This window comes from Setaria italica, chromosome VIII (genome assembly GCF_000263155.2).
Source record: "Setaria italica strain Yugu1 chromosome VIII, Setaria_italica_v2.0, whole genome shotgun sequence".
NCBI lineage: Eukaryota > Viridiplantae > Streptophyta > Magnoliopsida > Poales > Poaceae > Setaria > Setaria italica.
In genome coordinates, this window is record NC_028457.1 from 20,236,323 (window position 1) to 20,253,385 (window position 17,063).

At 40.0% G+C, this 17,063-nt stretch overlaps 2 protein-coding genes across 2 annotated transcripts; both read left to right on the forward strand.

The window, feature by feature from the left end:
- Positions 1-928: 928 nt before the first annotated feature.
- Positions 929-8,276, forward strand: LOC101756446 (protein transport protein SEC23). The gene is made up of 12 exons (XM_004979172.2): positions 929-1,919; positions 2,007-2,180; positions 3,083-3,244; positions 4,047-4,189; positions 4,773-4,848; positions 4,942-5,114; positions 5,189-5,270; positions 5,541-5,618; positions 6,689-6,850; positions 6,933-7,196; positions 7,515-7,619; positions 7,904-8,276. The coding sequence occupies exons 1-12, from the start codon at positions 1,110-1,112 to the stop codon at positions 8,048-8,050; spliced, it is 2,376 nt and encodes a 791-aa protein (XP_004979229.1). The 5' UTR covers positions 929-1,109; the 3' UTR covers positions 8,051-8,276.
- Positions 8,277-12,484: 4,208 nt separating this feature from the next.
- On the forward strand, positions 12,485-15,947 carry LOC101756850 (40S ribosomal protein S5). Its single transcript, XM_004979173.3, has 4 exons — positions 12,485-12,656; positions 13,830-14,101; positions 15,007-15,210; positions 15,588-15,947. The coding sequence occupies exons 1-4, from the start codon at positions 12,588-12,590 to the stop codon at positions 15,640-15,642; spliced, it is 600 nt and encodes a 199-aa protein (XP_004979230.1). The 5' UTR covers positions 12,485-12,587; the 3' UTR covers positions 15,643-15,947.
- Positions 15,948-17,063: the final 1,116 nt, after the last annotated feature.

Genomic DNA, 17,063 nt, shown 5'->3' on the forward strand with positions numbered 1-17,063 from the left:
AAGCTTTGTAAATTATCATATTTATTCTTAAAAATTCCACATGGCTTTGCATATTATTATATACAAAACCTTTAAATTTGTTAGATTAACGTAGCGGCGCATCAGGATCCCGCTATATACCTAACCTAATAGAGGTTTGAGGGGATTGATGCAGTGCATCTACTACATTGGTGGCTCTGCACTCCTGGTTTGCTCCACTTCCTCTCTTTTTGTTTTCAAGTTTGATTTTCTTCGGTTTCAAGTGAAAGAATCTTCAATAAGAAAAGAAAAATCTTCATCCTAGAAAACTATCCTCTCAAAGGATGAGGATGAAGAAATATGTTGATCTGGTAGTGTCAATGTGCAACGAGAGATGCGACTTATGTCAATGAGAAAATAGAGAAATTGTTATATGGAAGGATAAAACAGGGATAGTACGGCCTAACTCAAAAAACAACTTGCCTAGTTTGTCTTACCATTGTTACTCTTTTAACACGTTGGATGCAAAGAAAAAATTTGAGCAGACATAATTGCAAAATTTACAAAGGATTTGTTTGGGACTGCTTCGCTTCAAAAAAAATATTTTTTCCTTAAACCCTATGTATAACCTGTGGTATCCATCCAACTCTAAAAAATATAATTTGAGGAGCTCTAGAAAAATCTTGTAGTTGACCACTAAATCCACTTTTTTTTGTCCGAAGTTAGTTTTGATGGAGCTGGAGGTGTTTGGCGAGATAAATTCGAATTGTAGCTATAAAACTTTGGCCTCCGGTCTCAAACATGGCAAAATCACAGCCGTTGAGCGGCACGGTCCGACGCGGATCGCGCCCCACCTGCCAGGTCGCCTTCTGTCCGACGCGGATCGCGCCCCAGCTCGCCTCCTGCTTGTGCCCCGCACCCAAATTCCTAAAGCAGACCCCGTCGTGGCAGACGCAGAACGGAACACCGAGCCCAACACATAGTCACAGGCGCACAGCAATAAGACACCTAGAAACCAAGGAGACCGAGGAGCGAACAGGCGAACGACGAAACCGAGCCCACGCCACCGCACGCACGCGGAGAGCGCAGGCGCATCCCACCACCACCACCTCCTCGCCCGATCTGCCCGCCCCGCCGCTCGCCGCACCCCGATGTCGGCCGCCGACCCTTCCGCGGCGCCGCCCGCGGCGGCCGCCGACCCGGACGGCCCCGACGCCGTCCGCCTCACCTGGAACGCCTGGCCGCGCTCCAAGGTCGAGGCCAGTCGCTGCGTCGTGCCGCTCGCCGCCACTGTCTCGCCCGCGCGCGTCCCGGACCCCTCCGCCGCGGCCCCGCCGCCGCTGCCATACCCGCCGCTCCGCTGCAAGCCGCCCTGCTCTGCCCTCCTCAATCCCTTCGCGCGCGTCGACTTCGCCGCCAAGATCTGGATCTGCCCGCTCTGCTTCTCCCGGAACCACTTCCCGCCGCACTACGCCGCCATCTCCGAGTCCAACGTCCCGGCCGAGCTCTTCCCGCAGTGCTCAACCGTCGAGTACATCGTCGGCGGCGCCCCCGGCGCCCCCGGGGCCGCCGGAGCCCCGCCGCCGCCCGTCTTCCTCTTCGTCATCGACACCTGCGTCATCGAGGAGGAGTTGGATTACGTCAAGATGGCCATGCGGAAGGCCGTCGCGCTCCTACCGGAGCACGCGCTCGTCGGCCTCGTCACCTTCGGCACGCAGGTGCACCTGCACGAGCTCGGATTCTCCGATCTCAGCAAGATCTACGTCTTCCGGGGGACCAAGGAGATATCCAAGGAGCAGATTTTGGATCAGCTGGGGCTGGCCGGCGCCGGCCGCCCGGGCTTCCCCAAGATGCCGCAGCAGCCAGGTGGGCCGCAGGTGAACGGGATGCATCCCGCCACGACGGCCGGGGTGAACAGGTTCCTGCTCCCAGTGTCGGAGTGCGAGTGCACGCTCAGCACGGTAAGGGGATTTGGGTTTTGATCCCGTTTGGATTTGGGGATTTTACTCGAAGTAATTGTCGTAACCTGAGTTCCTCGCCCCTTGCAGTTGCTGGACGAGTTGCAGCCCGATCAGTGGCCAGTGGAGGCTGGGAACCGTGCGATCCGGTGCACGGGTGTTGCCCTGAGCGTGGCAGCTGGGTTGCTTGGTGCTTGCATGCCTGGGACAGGTGCAAGAATTATTGCATTGCTCGGTGGACCCTGCACTGAGGGCCCTGGAATGGTAAAAAATCCCTCTTTTATTTTTTTGAGTAAAAAAATCCCTCTTTTATTTATGATCTAGATCTAAATGCATTTGACATGAATGTGATGCAATTTGTTGATCTCTGTGAACGTTCAAGTACTTGAATGTTGGCCTGTTGCATTTGTGTTAAAAATTGGAAATTTATATTGATTTATGGTGTGCCAGAACTCAGAACTATGGTTTTGAGGTGCATTTAGCATATAACTTTTGTATTCAAAAGAGGCAACTTCTGTTAAACCTCTGCCAGCTTTTTCTGAGTGTATATAGTATATTTTTTTTTTGTATAGATGCTATTCTTTTGATAATCAGTACCGCCTCACACATATATTATCTCCTTTATATGAGTAGAACTTCACATCTGCTTACATGTACTGTTTGTTACTACCTCTGTCCCAAATTATAGGTCGTTTTGGCTTTATTAGATTCATAGACTTTTGTTATGCACTTAGATATACTCTATGGCCCTGTTTGTTTCTTTAGTAGCTCCTAAAATTCCTGTCACATCGAATGTTTAGATACTAATTAGGAGTATTAAACAGTGACTAATTACAAAACCAATTGCACAGATGGAGGATGTGCTAATGATGGATTAATTAGGCTTAATAGATTCGTCTCGGGAATTAGCCTTCATCTGTGTAATTAGTTTTATAATTAGCTCATGTTTAGTCCTCCTAATTAGCCTCCAAATATTCGATGTGACATGAATTTTAGTCCGGACTAAAGATCCAAACACCCCCTATGTCTAGATGCATAATAATATCTATGCATCTAGAAAAGTCAAAACGACCTATAATTTAGGACAGAGGGAGTACCATATTTCTTCTCAATTCTTGTGTTAGTGCTGCCTTGAAATCTTTTTAATACTGTGTTTGATAATGCAGATTGTTTCGAAGGATTTGTCAGAGCCAGTTAGATCACATAAGGATCTTGACAAGGATGCAGCTCCTCACTTCCAGAAAGCCGTCAAATTTTATGATGTCCTTGCCAAACAGTTGGTCAGTCAAGGCCACGTGTTAGATGTTTTCGCATCTGCTCTTGATCAGGTTTGTATATTACATTGTTTAGCTAGCAATTTATGCTTGTTATTGGCATCAAGGATTCTACCTTCATTAGTTTTAGGGCCTGTTTGTTTCCCTCAGATTATATAAGCTAGATTATGGTCCAAGGGTAGTAAGGTAAAATACCATCATGGGACCACTCTGGGATCACAAATAATCTGAAACATGGTCCCAAGTGGTCCCAAAGTGATCTTTTACCATAGTACCCATGACCCATTATCCAACTTTATATAATCTAGTGGATTATAATCTCAAAACAAACAGGGCCTTAGTTCCAATGGTTTATTGTTCTTTTTATGCTGAAAAATGCTTTCATTTGGTGCTCACCATCTAAGTCCAAAATATAATCGTTTCTTCCCTCTTTAATCATGTTCAGTGCACAGATGACTAACTAGAAATTTATTAAACAATATGCTTTTGTCAATATACATAATTTTTCTTGCATTGCCTGTAACAAAGTAATTGGAACAAATTTCCTTAATTTTGTATCTAGTTCATGAACAAAAGCTGAAATCTTGAATCTGTAATAATGTGAATATTTAGTTACATCTGATCGATTGTTGGGAGTCGGGAAAAGTTGGCATGATATGCTGGAGGTGAATTGAATTGATTGATAGCTAGATATTGTTTGATTAATTGTTGATTTTGATGAATCTATGCTAGTGGTACTGATTTATCACTTTGCAGATTACCTACATGTGATTCTCTTACTTGCCATTCCCTGTAAGACAAGTCCTTGAACTTCTGCTTATCTTTTGACCTCTTGCAATGTTTGGAACATCATCAGGTTGGACTAGCTGAGATGAAGGTTGCAATTGAGAGAACCGGTGGCCTTGTCGTCTTATCTGAAAGTTTTGGGCATTCCGTATTCAAGGATTCTTTCAAACGCATTTTTGAAGGAGGTGAACAGTCTCTAGGTCTTTCATTCAAGTAAGTTCTCTTATTGCTCCCTATCACTCTTTTTTTTTTGTTTTTACATATTCTTCCGAAGTTAGTATGTGTGGATAAATCTTTATCACTATTTATTAATCACTTACTTTTATCTTCTAAACGATGCAATAGATTTAGGAGTGAAATGGTTCTGACATAATGCAAACCGTCAGTAGAATGCAGAAGAGTAGCAATGAGATTTCTGGCCAACTTGATAACAGTGGACATTCATGTCACCGTGTGGTTTTGTGTTAGCTTTTGTAACAAAAGATCAAACCATTGGGTTCGCTGTACACGCCGTAGACAGACACCTGCTCTGCTACCACCCTGCAGACCTAAATCACTATAAGGTAAAAGCCAAGAACCAATAGGAAGCTGCTCCTCAACATTCCCGCTCCCAAAGCAAATAGGCAAGAAGCCAAGAAGTCCCACAAACAGGACATTATTTCACTAGTCTCATAAGTTTTGCACTTTTACTGCTTTATTATTTATTATGTACATACTTGAACTTCTGCTTTGCCATGTGTTGTTTCACTGTAATAACTACTAAAATGCACTAATTCATGGCTCGTCTTATTTACAGTGGCACAATTGAAATAAACTGTTCAAAAGACATTAAGGTCCAAGGTATTATTGGACCATGTACATCTTTGGAGAAGGTACACCTGATTATATTATACTCTTTATTCCAATGTTTAAATTGGAGGCACCAGTATTAATATTTAGCTTGATATTTGCACCTTCTCTCACAGAAAGGAGCTTTGTGTGCCGACACAATTGTTGGTCAAGGAAATACAACGGCATGGAAAATGTGTGGTCTCGATAGAAGTACTTCCTTGACAGTTTTTTTTGATGTCTCACCAAGTGAACGATCGAGCCAACCAGGACACCAAAATCCGCATTTGTATATACAATTTGTAACAAGGTATTCTATCATATTCTGTTACCTTGGTGTTGAAATGGCAGAATGTACTGATTATGTTGATGATTCTTTTATAGTTACCAACACCCAGAAGGCCAAATGAGGATAAGAGTTACTACGATATGCAGGAAATGGGTGGATGGTTCCACTAATACCGAGGTTAGCTTTAATAGTTGTTACCTGCTTTCTGTGCTAAGATATGCACTGTTCTAAATCTTATTTCAAAGATACCAATCTTTACTCATTTCAAGCGTTAAGGTGCTGGAGAATGTGCTTTTATGCTCATGCTAGGTAGATAATACACTGGTATTTTGCATTCTAATGTTAATCTTTTAATCTGGTTTGTGGTATACAATTTCTGTTTAATCTACTATGCAGTATGTTTCCTCGGATGATATATATGACTTAACATACCCCTTTTGAATACAGGAATTAGTCGAAGGTTTTGACCAGGAGACTGCAGCTGTTGTGTTGGCAAGATACATCTCTTTAAAAATGGAGATGGAGGTAAACTTTTTGTGTCGTCATGACTATAGTTTATAATGATGTACTTGTCATTTAGGTTGCCTTTACTGACTATAGTCACTTTGGTGAGATCGGTTTAGCTACTGTCCTCAGCATGTGATACTGCTAGAAAATATTATTGGCCATATATTGTTTCTGCTTTCACCTAATATTTGTGGTGACTGCATATTCTTATTTTGTTTTCTATATTATCTATTTTGTTCAAGTTCATGTGAATGTGTTTCTATGGGTTTAAGATTAGTGCAGTCTATGAACATTGGCTGCATTGTTGTTAAAATCTTTTCTACAAAGGATACACACAAGCCATCTCAGGAGGATTACCTCATTAGGATCTTTGTGACCTGCAGACATTGACATGACAACTCCACTCTACTCCACACCAATACCTATTTTATTTCTTCTGCGCTCAGGCATAGGGAATACGCTATGCAATAACTATGTTAATTTTTATCTCAATAAGCTAAGGGAAACCTTATTCAACGTTTAAGGTGTATATGTCAAATCATTGCCCTATTACTTTGTTCAATTGATAGCTTTTAGAATAGAGTGCATTGAGGTGTATATTGTCAAATCATTGCCCTATTACTTTGTTCAATTGATAGCTTTTAGAATTGAGTGCATTGTGGCTTTCGATGGATTATCAGCTTATGGCCTCTGAATTAAGACCAGGGTTCAAATGTCTGTTCATCAAAAAATCTTGGACCATGTCTGACACCAATTCCCACGGTAACCTATGGGGGACATTGGTTGTGAATAATTCTCAAACCGTATTGCACGTGAAAGAATCTGTTCCCAACTACAGTTACTATTCATTATTTTCAGTTTGAATTACAATTAAATGTAAATGTTCGAGGCTTCCTTCTATGTTCTACCTTGTGAACTGGGAAAACTAGTTTACCAATAGCTGACTGATTACTGCTGGGACTCTGAAGACATTCCAAATTTGTTTGTATAATCGATTTTCTTAAATTGATCTTTTTTGCTCTTCGTGTTAATCGAATCTTCTGTTTGAAAAAGGGGCGTGCATTAACCTTTCATTCTAATATTTGTAGGAAGAGTTCGATGCAACACGGTGGCTTGATAGATCTCTGATACGGCTTTGTTCACGATTTGGGGATTATCGAAAGGATGACCCCTCTTCATTTAGCCTACATTCAAATTTCTCATTGTTCCCTCAGTTTATGTTTAACCTGCGGCGTTCACAATTTGTCCAGGTGATGTGTTACACCCCTATTTTTCCCTCTCCTCTGATTCATGTGTTGCCTTGTTAATTAATTGTCATTTTTTATGTTGCAGGTTTTCAATAATAGTCCAGATGAGACAGCTTATTTTCGGATGTTACTCAACTGTGAGACTGTCACCAACTCTGTTGCCATGATCCAGCCTTCATTAATATCATTTTCTTTTGATTCACCTCCTTCACCAGTATTCCTTGATGTGGCATCGATAGCAGCAGACCGGATACTGCTACTTGATGCATACTTTAGTGTTGTCATCTTCCATGGCATGACAATTGCTCAGTGGAGAAACATGGGTTACCAGAACCAACCTGAGCATGAGGTAACATGGGTTGTCTTTTATGTGATCTATAATCCATAAGAACTTTCTCCCTTCATTTTCTGTTACCCTAATAATTCACTAGGCATCTGGTTTCGAGGCTTCAAGAGCCATGTTTGTTCATTGTCTTTAGAGAGAACATTGGTCCCTAGAAAGGTTTTGCTGAATAGTGGATAGGCTCCTTCCATAAGCATTGCATTGTCTTTGATGAACACATTGTGGTCAAATAAATTGGATTTACATTCTTCTGTGGGAGCTGATGTGCGCCTGTAACATTATAGCAGTTCCCGCTTTTCTGATGCTCATTATTATCATTTTCAGCAATTCGCACAACTGTTACAAGCACCCCATGAGGAGGCGCAGATGATAATAAAAGGTCGATTTCCAGTTCCAAGACTAGTTGTTTGCGACCAACACGGCTCGCAGGTTTGTTATTTCTACATGTTTCATGGTTCATTCTCGTTTGTTGTTATCTTCATCTCATGATTTGCACGTACTTCGAAAATTCTTGGTTTTTCATCGTTTGTGGCTTCATTGTGGTTCTTTGCACATAAGAACTTCAGTATACTTCAATGGACATCCAAGTACTCTATCTTGTAGAGAACATTTTTTTTGTGTGTTCCTGTTTAACATAACGTTCATGAAGACAGTGCGGGCAACTTATTTCTCCACCATATTTGACTCATCACATTATGTACCCCTCTTTGCAGGCAAGGTTCTTATTGGCTAAGCTGAATCCATCGTCCACATATAACTCAGCTCATGATGTTGCCCCTGGTTCTGACATCATTTTCACCGATGATGTTAGCTTCCAGGTCTTCTGCGAGCACCTTCAAAGGCTGGCTGTTCAGTCTTGAGGACATGTATGCAAAAAAAAAATGTACACCCAATTTGATAGGTGCTGATAATTTACGGGGTCTGTAGGTTGGAGTTGTGAGAAAATTTCCATTGCTGTTTTTTTGGTATATCCCTACATTGTGACGGTTTTCTGAGTTCAGACAATTTTTTCGGGAAATAATCCTAAAAGAATGTATAAGTTGCCCCAGAGGTCTATTATCCGTAGTCTATACTCCCTCCCCTCCATTTCGCAAAGAGTCCATTTCGCAAAGAGTGTTCTTTTAGTTCTATCCTATGTCAAATCACAAAGAGTGTTCCTTTAATTCTATCCTACGTCAAATCATCTTATGTTTGATCAAGTTTATATAAAAATATATCAATGCTTTTGATGTATTTTATTAGATTCGTTTTGAAATATAAATATATTTTCATAGCATACCTTAGTACTCTTCATTATAAATTTAGTCTAACTTATAACTTAAAACAGTTTGATTTAGAATAAATCTAACTTGGACAAATCTAAAGGGATTTTCATTATAAATTTAGTCTAGCTTAAAACTGCTTTAGTTTGATTTAGGATAAATCTAACTTGGGACAAATCTAAAGGGATACTGCAAACTTTTTGCAGGACGGACAAATTTAAAGTGACACTGTTAGCGGGAATGGGGGAGTACTTAATTCTTGTTGACACCATGCATTAATTGATGCATTAATTGAGGTTCTCGTGTCAGCTTCAATTTACAGAAATGTAAGATGGTATAGTATATGTTTTTCAAGGCACTGCGATAATCATGTGCTGGCTGCTGAGTGTGCGTACAATTCAGCAGCTGTGGGGCAATGGCCCCTAAGCAAAATTTGTACTGTTTTGTTCTTATTGTATGATATTCGGGACATTGACATGCTCTTCAACATTTTAACTTTATAGCTATGTTTACATAAAAATGGTACATTTAATAAAATTTCGTTGCCTTTGGCTATCATTTCTTTGTCTGTAAACCAGTTTTCTTCTCCAAATTGAAGTTCTACAATGTTGATTTTTTTTGGTTGTCGATGTAGTTCTCAAATATTTTAAATGCATGCTTCTAGTTGGCAAACATGTTAATAGACTGTATCACCTTCCACTCATTTTTTGATCCTCGTTGAAGTGGTTGAGTTACAAAAGCTTTTCTTAACAGATGCATTGTAAAGTTCTACGGTTACCAGTAATGCATAACAGATGCATTGTGAAGTTTTACGGTTACCAGTAATGCTTCAAGAGGTTTCTGATTTGTTTTGAAGAGCCATGTAACTTAGAAACCATCGATTGTTCAGGGCTTTTTTTAAACTTTGACACTAACTGTTTTAAATTGAATTCAAAGATGTTTAAATTAAAATAGAGAAGTTTTTTTTTAACTTAGAGTTTTGTTACAATGATTGTTAAGTATCGGTGGGTACTTTGGTACTTATGTTATTTCAAGATGATATTGGTACTTACTTTCTTTCCACCGTCTGATCTGAAAAAATAATAAAAAAATAAATTTAAGGTTATTTTTGGTATTTGGTCGCACCAATTTGGTACTCCTTGGTAATTCTTTTTAGATACTTTAAGATACTTCGTTTGTTTCCACCGTTAGATTTTTCAGTATGAACGGCTCCCATTTTTTCAACCATTCTAAAATTTCTCTTAAAGTTAAATCCGTGAACTTGCATCACGAATACCGCAAACAAGCCGTATAAATTAACAGGTGAAGTAACAGTCTCGCAGCCATCAACATTTAATGAGAAAGGGATGGAGGGGTTAGGGTTAGGTGAGTTGATCTGGACCATTCATCTTAATCCAGTGGCTATAAAATTGGCTTAAGAGATATACAAAGTTTATAGCTTAAAGTTGCATAGACCATGTGCCCTGCTATACAATTGTACTGCCGAGCTGTGTGTTTGCGCGTAGATGTAAACCAGAAGTCATTTTCTAACGAAATATATCCGGTGAAACGAGCATCTTTTCTAAATTTTGAAAACAGGATTCAGCATAATAAAATGAATATGACTTAAATATTTGAAAGTATTGCCCCCACTTCTTTTTTTATGTTGCGTACACATTTATAAAGACTCAAATTTCATAAAGTTTGATCATAAGTCAAGCTAACAACTTGTATATAAAGTTTGTACCATTTCATATCAAAATATGCTCGTATGATCACAATTTTATTGTCGTTAATAGTATTACGTGAGAGAAATTTGATGGGAACTAGGATGCCTAATATAACTCTCGATTTGATGGAGTAGCAACACAGTCGATCCGATCTGATAAGCAAGATTCAAACCCCCACAATCGAAGTACCACTTATCCTCTGGTTATCAACCGTGTGCAGCTCGGTTAACCTCGTCACGAAGGCTACCTCCTGCAAGCAAATCAAGAACACAAGAAAGAGCAAGGAAGAACGCAACTCAATTACAGAAAACCTTGGATTAGGCACACAAAGTTGGGGTCTCACAAATCGATGAACGATGACTGTCAATAACAAATTGAATCTAAGCAAAACCTAAATTCTAACTTGGGTGACTCTACTGAATATAAAGTGTTTAGGGACCTGCAAGACCCCTGGACGCGCCCCCTAATAGGCTCCAACACGACCCAACGACTCGAAAGACGGTGGCGTAGCACCCTGACAGATTCTGTACGTCCATTTGTTTCGTCGATTCCCATTGACTTAGATGAAATTTTGATGTGGTACCAGCACCATTGGAAGCTCCATCAAATTATATTTCCATCCATATGTAGAACGTCAAAATCGGACCCGTACGTGGCCTGGGCGTCCAATTTAAGGCAGATTGCTCCTGAACTCCAAGGTGGACTCGAAGTTGATGTGCATTGAACCTCCGTATGACTTAGACGCCCCTTGTTGGTCCTCTCCACCTCCATGCTTCTCCTCATGTTATCAATAATTCTATTGGTTGTTCAACTATGCAGTTAGAATTTGTTTTATTTGAGTTAAATTATAAACTTTGTCTACTTGTTATGTCTTTTTAACTCTAGATGGCAGTTTCATATGGTAGGTTTCTGCATGAAACATGATGAGAAAGTACACTCGAACTTCAACCTGATGTATCATCGTTACCCGAGATTCTGTGGAATTTACTCTTTAAAATAGCCTTCATAAAATGATCAACTTTTTCTTAAGTGGAAAAGGTTCACGTGCTTTATAAAACTCCTTTTATAAATAAGAAGAGGTGTATCAGATTCACCTTTTTATTCTAGGAGTAGATGAAGAGAGATGCTTCAAATAGGAAAATAAAAGTTTTTCGACCAAGTAATATTTTGTTTCCTAATTACTTTGTGATATACTTTGTCATCTGCATTTTCAAGGAACATTTATGATATTGATGGATTGATGGAAAAGGTGGCGGACAAAGCACCAGGCAGTAGCTATCAGAAAGTGCAAATTTTTTTAGCTTTATTCGAGTTAAGGACTCAATATTCTATGGATCATAGGCATCTTCGCATCTGTAGTCTATTTTAGGACACAGTGGTTAGGATTTAGAAGTGTGGAACCTCTTGCTGTGACTTGACTGTGTGAATGACAAGGAAAGAGTAATTGTGTCAAAGTTTGGATATGTGTATGTGTGCATTTAAACTTTTTTGCTATTTGAATCTTGTGTTTACATAGATACCAAATTTGTATTGTTGTATTCTTATGATGTTTGGTAAGAATTCTTGCTTAATAGATTTTTGAAATCATGTGTGCCACATTTGAGGATTTATATAAATCATAAGTTAAGTTTAAAAAAGATACCTGCAAAATGGTATGGATTAAGTTTTTGATACTGTAGTTTCTAAATATAAAATTCTTGCTATAAAGTTTTTTGAAAATATGTTCTCACTGCATGTACATCTTTGCTAAAGATATAAAATTATTGTTTACTAGATGTTTTAAAATATAAATTCTTGTTTATTGATTCCGCTAGAGGTAGAGTTTTATTTTGAATTGTTATATCTTATAATTTTCAATGATACAGTAAACATCCAATAAATAGCTGGAACCAGGTCTTATATCCTGATAAGTCTTGTAATGGTTTAAGTGAAAGGATGCAAATATGATGCTATATAAATATTTTGTATGCAATTCTTTTTTATATCACGTGTGTGCCGCACGTGTAATTCCACTAATAATAGCAAATTACTAACACTCTTATGGGCTATGTAGACCATAAAAAAGTCGAAGGCACTCACTGGCTACCTGCATGCTGCAACTGAGCGGTAAAAAAAATAAATAAAGAGAAACGCTGGTATGGTACTGCACGTTTAGGTTTAATGGATCATTTGGGCTTTATCGTTCAATCTCGCTTCCGCTATGCCCGCCGTGTCGACTCGGCCCATTCCCGCAAGCTATCTGCGCCTCGGGCCTCGGCCTCGTCAGCATCCTCCGAATCTCAAAGCTCCTTGCGAGCTCCTTAAGAAACCTCGCGAGCCTGCCTAGGGTTTACTCTTCCCCGCCGCCGTCACTCGCGCCTCCTTCTCCCTCCCGTGCTCTTCTCGCTCCGCTTCCTCTCGCACTCCTTGATCTCGCCTGCGGCGAAATGGCGGAAGTTGAGGCGCCCACCCAGGAGGTCAAGCTCTTCGGCCGCTGGTCCTTCGAGGACGTCCAGGTGGTCCCTCTTCTCCTCCCCTCCTCCCCCACCTTCATCTCGTCGGTGTATCTATATTGCATGCTGAGGCGGCGTAGGTCTTGGTAATTGGGCTTCCAAGTGATCTGATTTGCTAGATCTGGCGGATTAGAGGGTGGTTTGCCTAGGTTCTGTTTGCACGTCATGACTGTAATTGACGATATGATTTCATGGTGGACATATCGGTTTTGCGTTGACGATTTGATTTCATGGTGGACATATCGGTTTTCCGTAGGTTCGGTGGTGGAATCCGAGTTTCCTCAGATTTGCGTTTCCGCTTGTTATGTAGCTTGACGAGTGGTGGGACTATTATATTTAGTATTGGGAATATTGATTGCCGTTTTTGGTTTTGTGGTTGTCTTGAAATAGGTCTGGTATTCTCACTGAATAAGTTAAGGCTTCATCTTTAAATGGGTTTTTCTTGTCAGGATGTTTAATGCGTGTTTTGGGAATTCTTTATTTGGAGACTTGTTTGGGATCATGAGCATGTATCAGATTGGTATGCACCTGTGTTGATACTAAGACGATCTGTGCAAGCTAAACTAGTGTTTGACTTGGGTAGAAAGTTAGATTTCTATTTGTGTTTACAACCAGTCGAAGTTAAACTGCTGTATGTCTTCAACTGTTTGTTTCCAACACTAAACTGGTCTAGAAGTCTACATTAAATGCCTTATTACTACTGTGTATTTAACGATAGTTATTAAGCTTTTGAAAAGATAGGATTTACTGCACGATGTTGGTGATTTGGTGTCCTGGTAGTCTAAAAACATTGCGCTGGTTTCATTTGGAACTTGTTCTTAGTATAGTTTGTGCTGAACATTGCAAATATGATCTTTATATAATTTTCCTATGAGTGTGCCAGGGTCAATATGCAACACTGTTTCTTCTTTTCTAGTACTCCCTCTGTCTCAAATTGCAATTCGTTTTGGCTTTTGTAGATACATAGCTTTTGCTATGCACCTCGATATATATTATGTCTAGATACGTAGCAAAAGTTATGCACCTAGAAAAGCCAAAACGAATAGTAATTTGGGACGGAGGGAGTACTTGTTTCCCCCCTCAAGCTCTACTTTACAATTCTCCTTGTGACTTGCTAGGCCTATAGTATCGTTTTATGATTTTCTAAGCAGATCTTGTGGAACTTCTTTTATGCAGGTCAATGACATTTCCCTGGCTGACTACCTTGCCGTCAATCCTACAAAGCATGCCATATATCTTCCTCACACTGCTGGAAGGTATTCTGCTAAGAGGTTCCGCAAGTCTCAGTGCCCAATTGTTGAGAGGCTGACAAACTCTCTGATGATGCACGGCCGCAACAACGGCAAGAAGGTCATGGCTGTTCGCATTGTGAAGCATGCTATGGAGATTATTCACCTGCTGACTGATGCCAACCCTATCCAAATTATCGTAGATGCCATCATAAACAGGTGACTACTGTTGTAACTGAAATATCCTCATTTTACGATGACAACTCCTGATTCCTGGTAGAATCAACCCTTTGGTTTGATGATATGTTCGTACTTGATAGTATTAGTGTTTAATATGCATTACTAACCATGCTATCCCTTGTTATAGTTGTAAATATCTTGATCCCTGTATGTTATTTTCTAACCCTGGTAATCAGTTAGAAATTTGAGATGATGAGTACGCAGTTCAATGTTACAGGATTGTAAGTTATGGAAAATAACTGGTGCGGTAATTTCCAAATTGTAGGCTTTCATTGGTTTTTGAAACTCAGGAACATTGTCTGATTTCCTTGTTATCCTTCTTTCTTTAGGTATTTGTAGCTATTATTTATTTAACCTGCTATAAAATCTAACTAATGTGTACTTTTCTTGGTTACCTGATCTACCTTAAGGCCCCGTTTGGATCCCTTCATTTGAAGGAATTGGAATCTACTTAATAGAGTAGGCTAATTTATCTTGGAACATGGCATTCCACAACTTTCCAAAGTTTACATATAAGCCTATCTTAAATTCATGGGGTGGGAGATGGAAATTGATTCTATAGATTATGATTATTAGAATGGAATTCAATTCTTATAGCACGCTCTTGAACTCGCTTCCCTATATAGAAATGCAGCACATAAGTACCTCTCCCATATCGCCAACAATAATATACAAATATATTCCACATACAATTATATTAGCTTAATTAATTTGTATCTAAATTATGATTATTAGAATGGAATTCAATTCCAATGATCCAAACGGGACCTAATTGATAAATTACAATTATACACCTTGTTGGTACTTTTGTTTGCTAATATGAACCTATGTCTTTCATGCTTTATTGTCTCTAAATGGGTTAAAATGTTGTATGTCTCATTTAGTGGGCCAAGAGAAGATGCGACACGTATTGGATCTGCTGGTGTTGTTAGAAGGCAGGCAGTTGATATCTCTCCTTTGAGGCGTGTGAACCAGGCAATCTACCTGCTTACCACTGGTGCTAGGGAAAGTGCTTTCAGAAACATCAAGACCATTGCCGAGTGCCTTGCGGACGAGCTTATCAATGCAGCTAAAGGTTCTTCTAACAGGTATGTTTTATTCTCTGTGTTATACCAGTATTCTTCTGATTACAAATAGTTTAGAAAACTTGACCTGTAATTTGCCGAAGGAGGAAAAAGATCCATACCCATCAGCCTGCCTTAGTTCTGGAAAATGTTACATTATATGCTTGATATTTTTCCATGTACAATGGGTGAATTCTTTCTGAGATGCTGGACCCCCAACTCCTGTCACCTTGAATATAATGTGTGCTCTGTTTTGTGACAATGCTTCTGCTTAGTGCCAGTGTTGTTTTTGTTGCATCAGACAGCCATGTTTATTGAGTTGCCCCACTATTTAATTAAACTTCTCCCACAATTGCATGCTGTGCATCTCATATGCTTTCTTTTTCATTCTTTGCTTGCAGCTATGCGATCAAGAAGAAGGACGAGGTAGAGCGTGTCGCCAAGGCCAACCGTTGAGCATTCTCATGCAAAGCAGGAAAAGTGAAGTTTTGGGGTGAAGGATGCCTACTTATCTATCTGCCCTGTTTATTTGCGTACTTAGCTTGGTGTTGGAGCTCTGTAGCTCTATGTTCCCTAAAAGTCAAAAGTACCTTTCCCTTCTTCCTGGTTGTGTTAGCCGCAGTATGTATTGAAGTTTTGCCACAGCTGTAATCGTTTGACATGCTGCCAGCTCCATCTCTATGCGGTGTCTGAGACTTGTGATTATAATGGCAGTAAACGGGTCCACTATCTTATCTTTCAGTGTCCAAAACTTTGGGAAATGGTCTCGGACTCTCGGGGTCAAATGTGAAATGTTCTAGTCGGTGCTGGAGCATGGCCTACTTGGTGATGCACCTTCTAGTGATTCGGTTTATGGTTTGGTTTATTTGTGAAATGGGAACGGAATGGCTGATGATTTGTTATTTCGCTTGCTCCTCGTTCACTAAAAAAAATATAAGTCATTTAAATTTGTTTGAAGTCAAACTTTCTTGAGTTTGATAGATAAAAGCATCAATGTTACATCACATCAAATAGGTATATTATAAAAATATATCTCATGATAAATTTAATGATATTTATTTTATACTATAAATATATATATATATATATATATAGTTTTTTTATATAATTTTGGTGAAATTTTGAAAAGTTTGACTTAAAATAATCCTAATGAGACATGTTTTTTTAGAAAGAGTACCATAAGAAAAGAGGTGCCGTATAAGTTTCCTTTCTCGTATGTCCTATCATTGCACCATTCCTCCTTAGGCTCCTCCAATACCGGTTGGTCATGCCATGGAAGCGGACAAGCACACCGTCCAAGTAGCTGAAAGTTTCTCTTCCGGCCCGCACGCCCTATGTGCCACCACCGCCCAATCCACTGTCATCCAGCTCACTCTGATTTGATTTTTGATTTGTCATATATCCTACCTTCAATTCGCCCTCTCTCGCTCACCTCAGGACCGGCTCTGGGCATGGGCGATAAGTGCATCGGCCTAGGGTCCAACCCAGCAGGGGCCTAGACCTTGTATCTAAAGTATAAGACCGTGCCGTTTTCGCGGCCTGCTAGCATAGTCATGATAGCCTATTCGCTCTGCCCCGTCCGATATGATTTGAAAAGCTTCAATCTGCGCATGCCAATTTTGCTGTGACTGATTTGTTTGCGTATAAGGCCGCGCCGTTTTCCACAATAGCCTATTCCATATGCCCCGTCCGATATGATTTGAAAGGCTTCGATCTACGCATGCCAATTTTGCTGCGACTAATGCTCATCCTCGTACAGAGATGTGCCCAAGTAACAAGTGATATTGACCCTTCATGCTGTAGTTTTCGTACTACCCTTCCTGTGACATACATCCATCATCATTGCTATGCACATTGAGCTACCCACTTTGTTCAGT

Excerpts from the sequence above, each read along its gene's own strand:
- LOC101756446 (XM_004979172.2), top strand. The coding sequence starts at position 1,110 with ATGTCGGCCGCCGACCCTTCCGCGGCGCCGCCCGCGGCGGCCGCCGAC. Across the intron at positions 4,190-4,772 it reads TCTCTAGGTCTTTCATTCAA|TGGCACAATTGAAATAAACT; the intron begins GTAAGTTCTCTT and ends TCTTATTTACAG. Across the intron at positions 4,849-4,941 it reads CATGTACATCTTTGGAGAAG|AAAGGAGCTTTGTGTGCCGA; the intron begins GTACACCTGATT and ends CTTCTCTCACAG.
- LOC101756850 (XM_004979173.3), top strand. The coding sequence starts at position 12,588 with ATGGCGGAAGTTGAGGCGCCCACCCAGGAGGTCAAGCTCTTCGGCCGC. Across the intron at positions 12,657-13,829 it reads GGTCCTTCGAGGACGTCCAG|GTCAATGACATTTCCCTGGC; the intron begins GTGGTCCCTCTT and ends TCTTTTATGCAG. Across the intron at positions 14,102-15,006 it reads GTAGATGCCATCATAAACAG|TGGGCCAAGAGAAGATGCGA; the intron begins GTGACTACTGTT and ends TGTCTCATTTAG.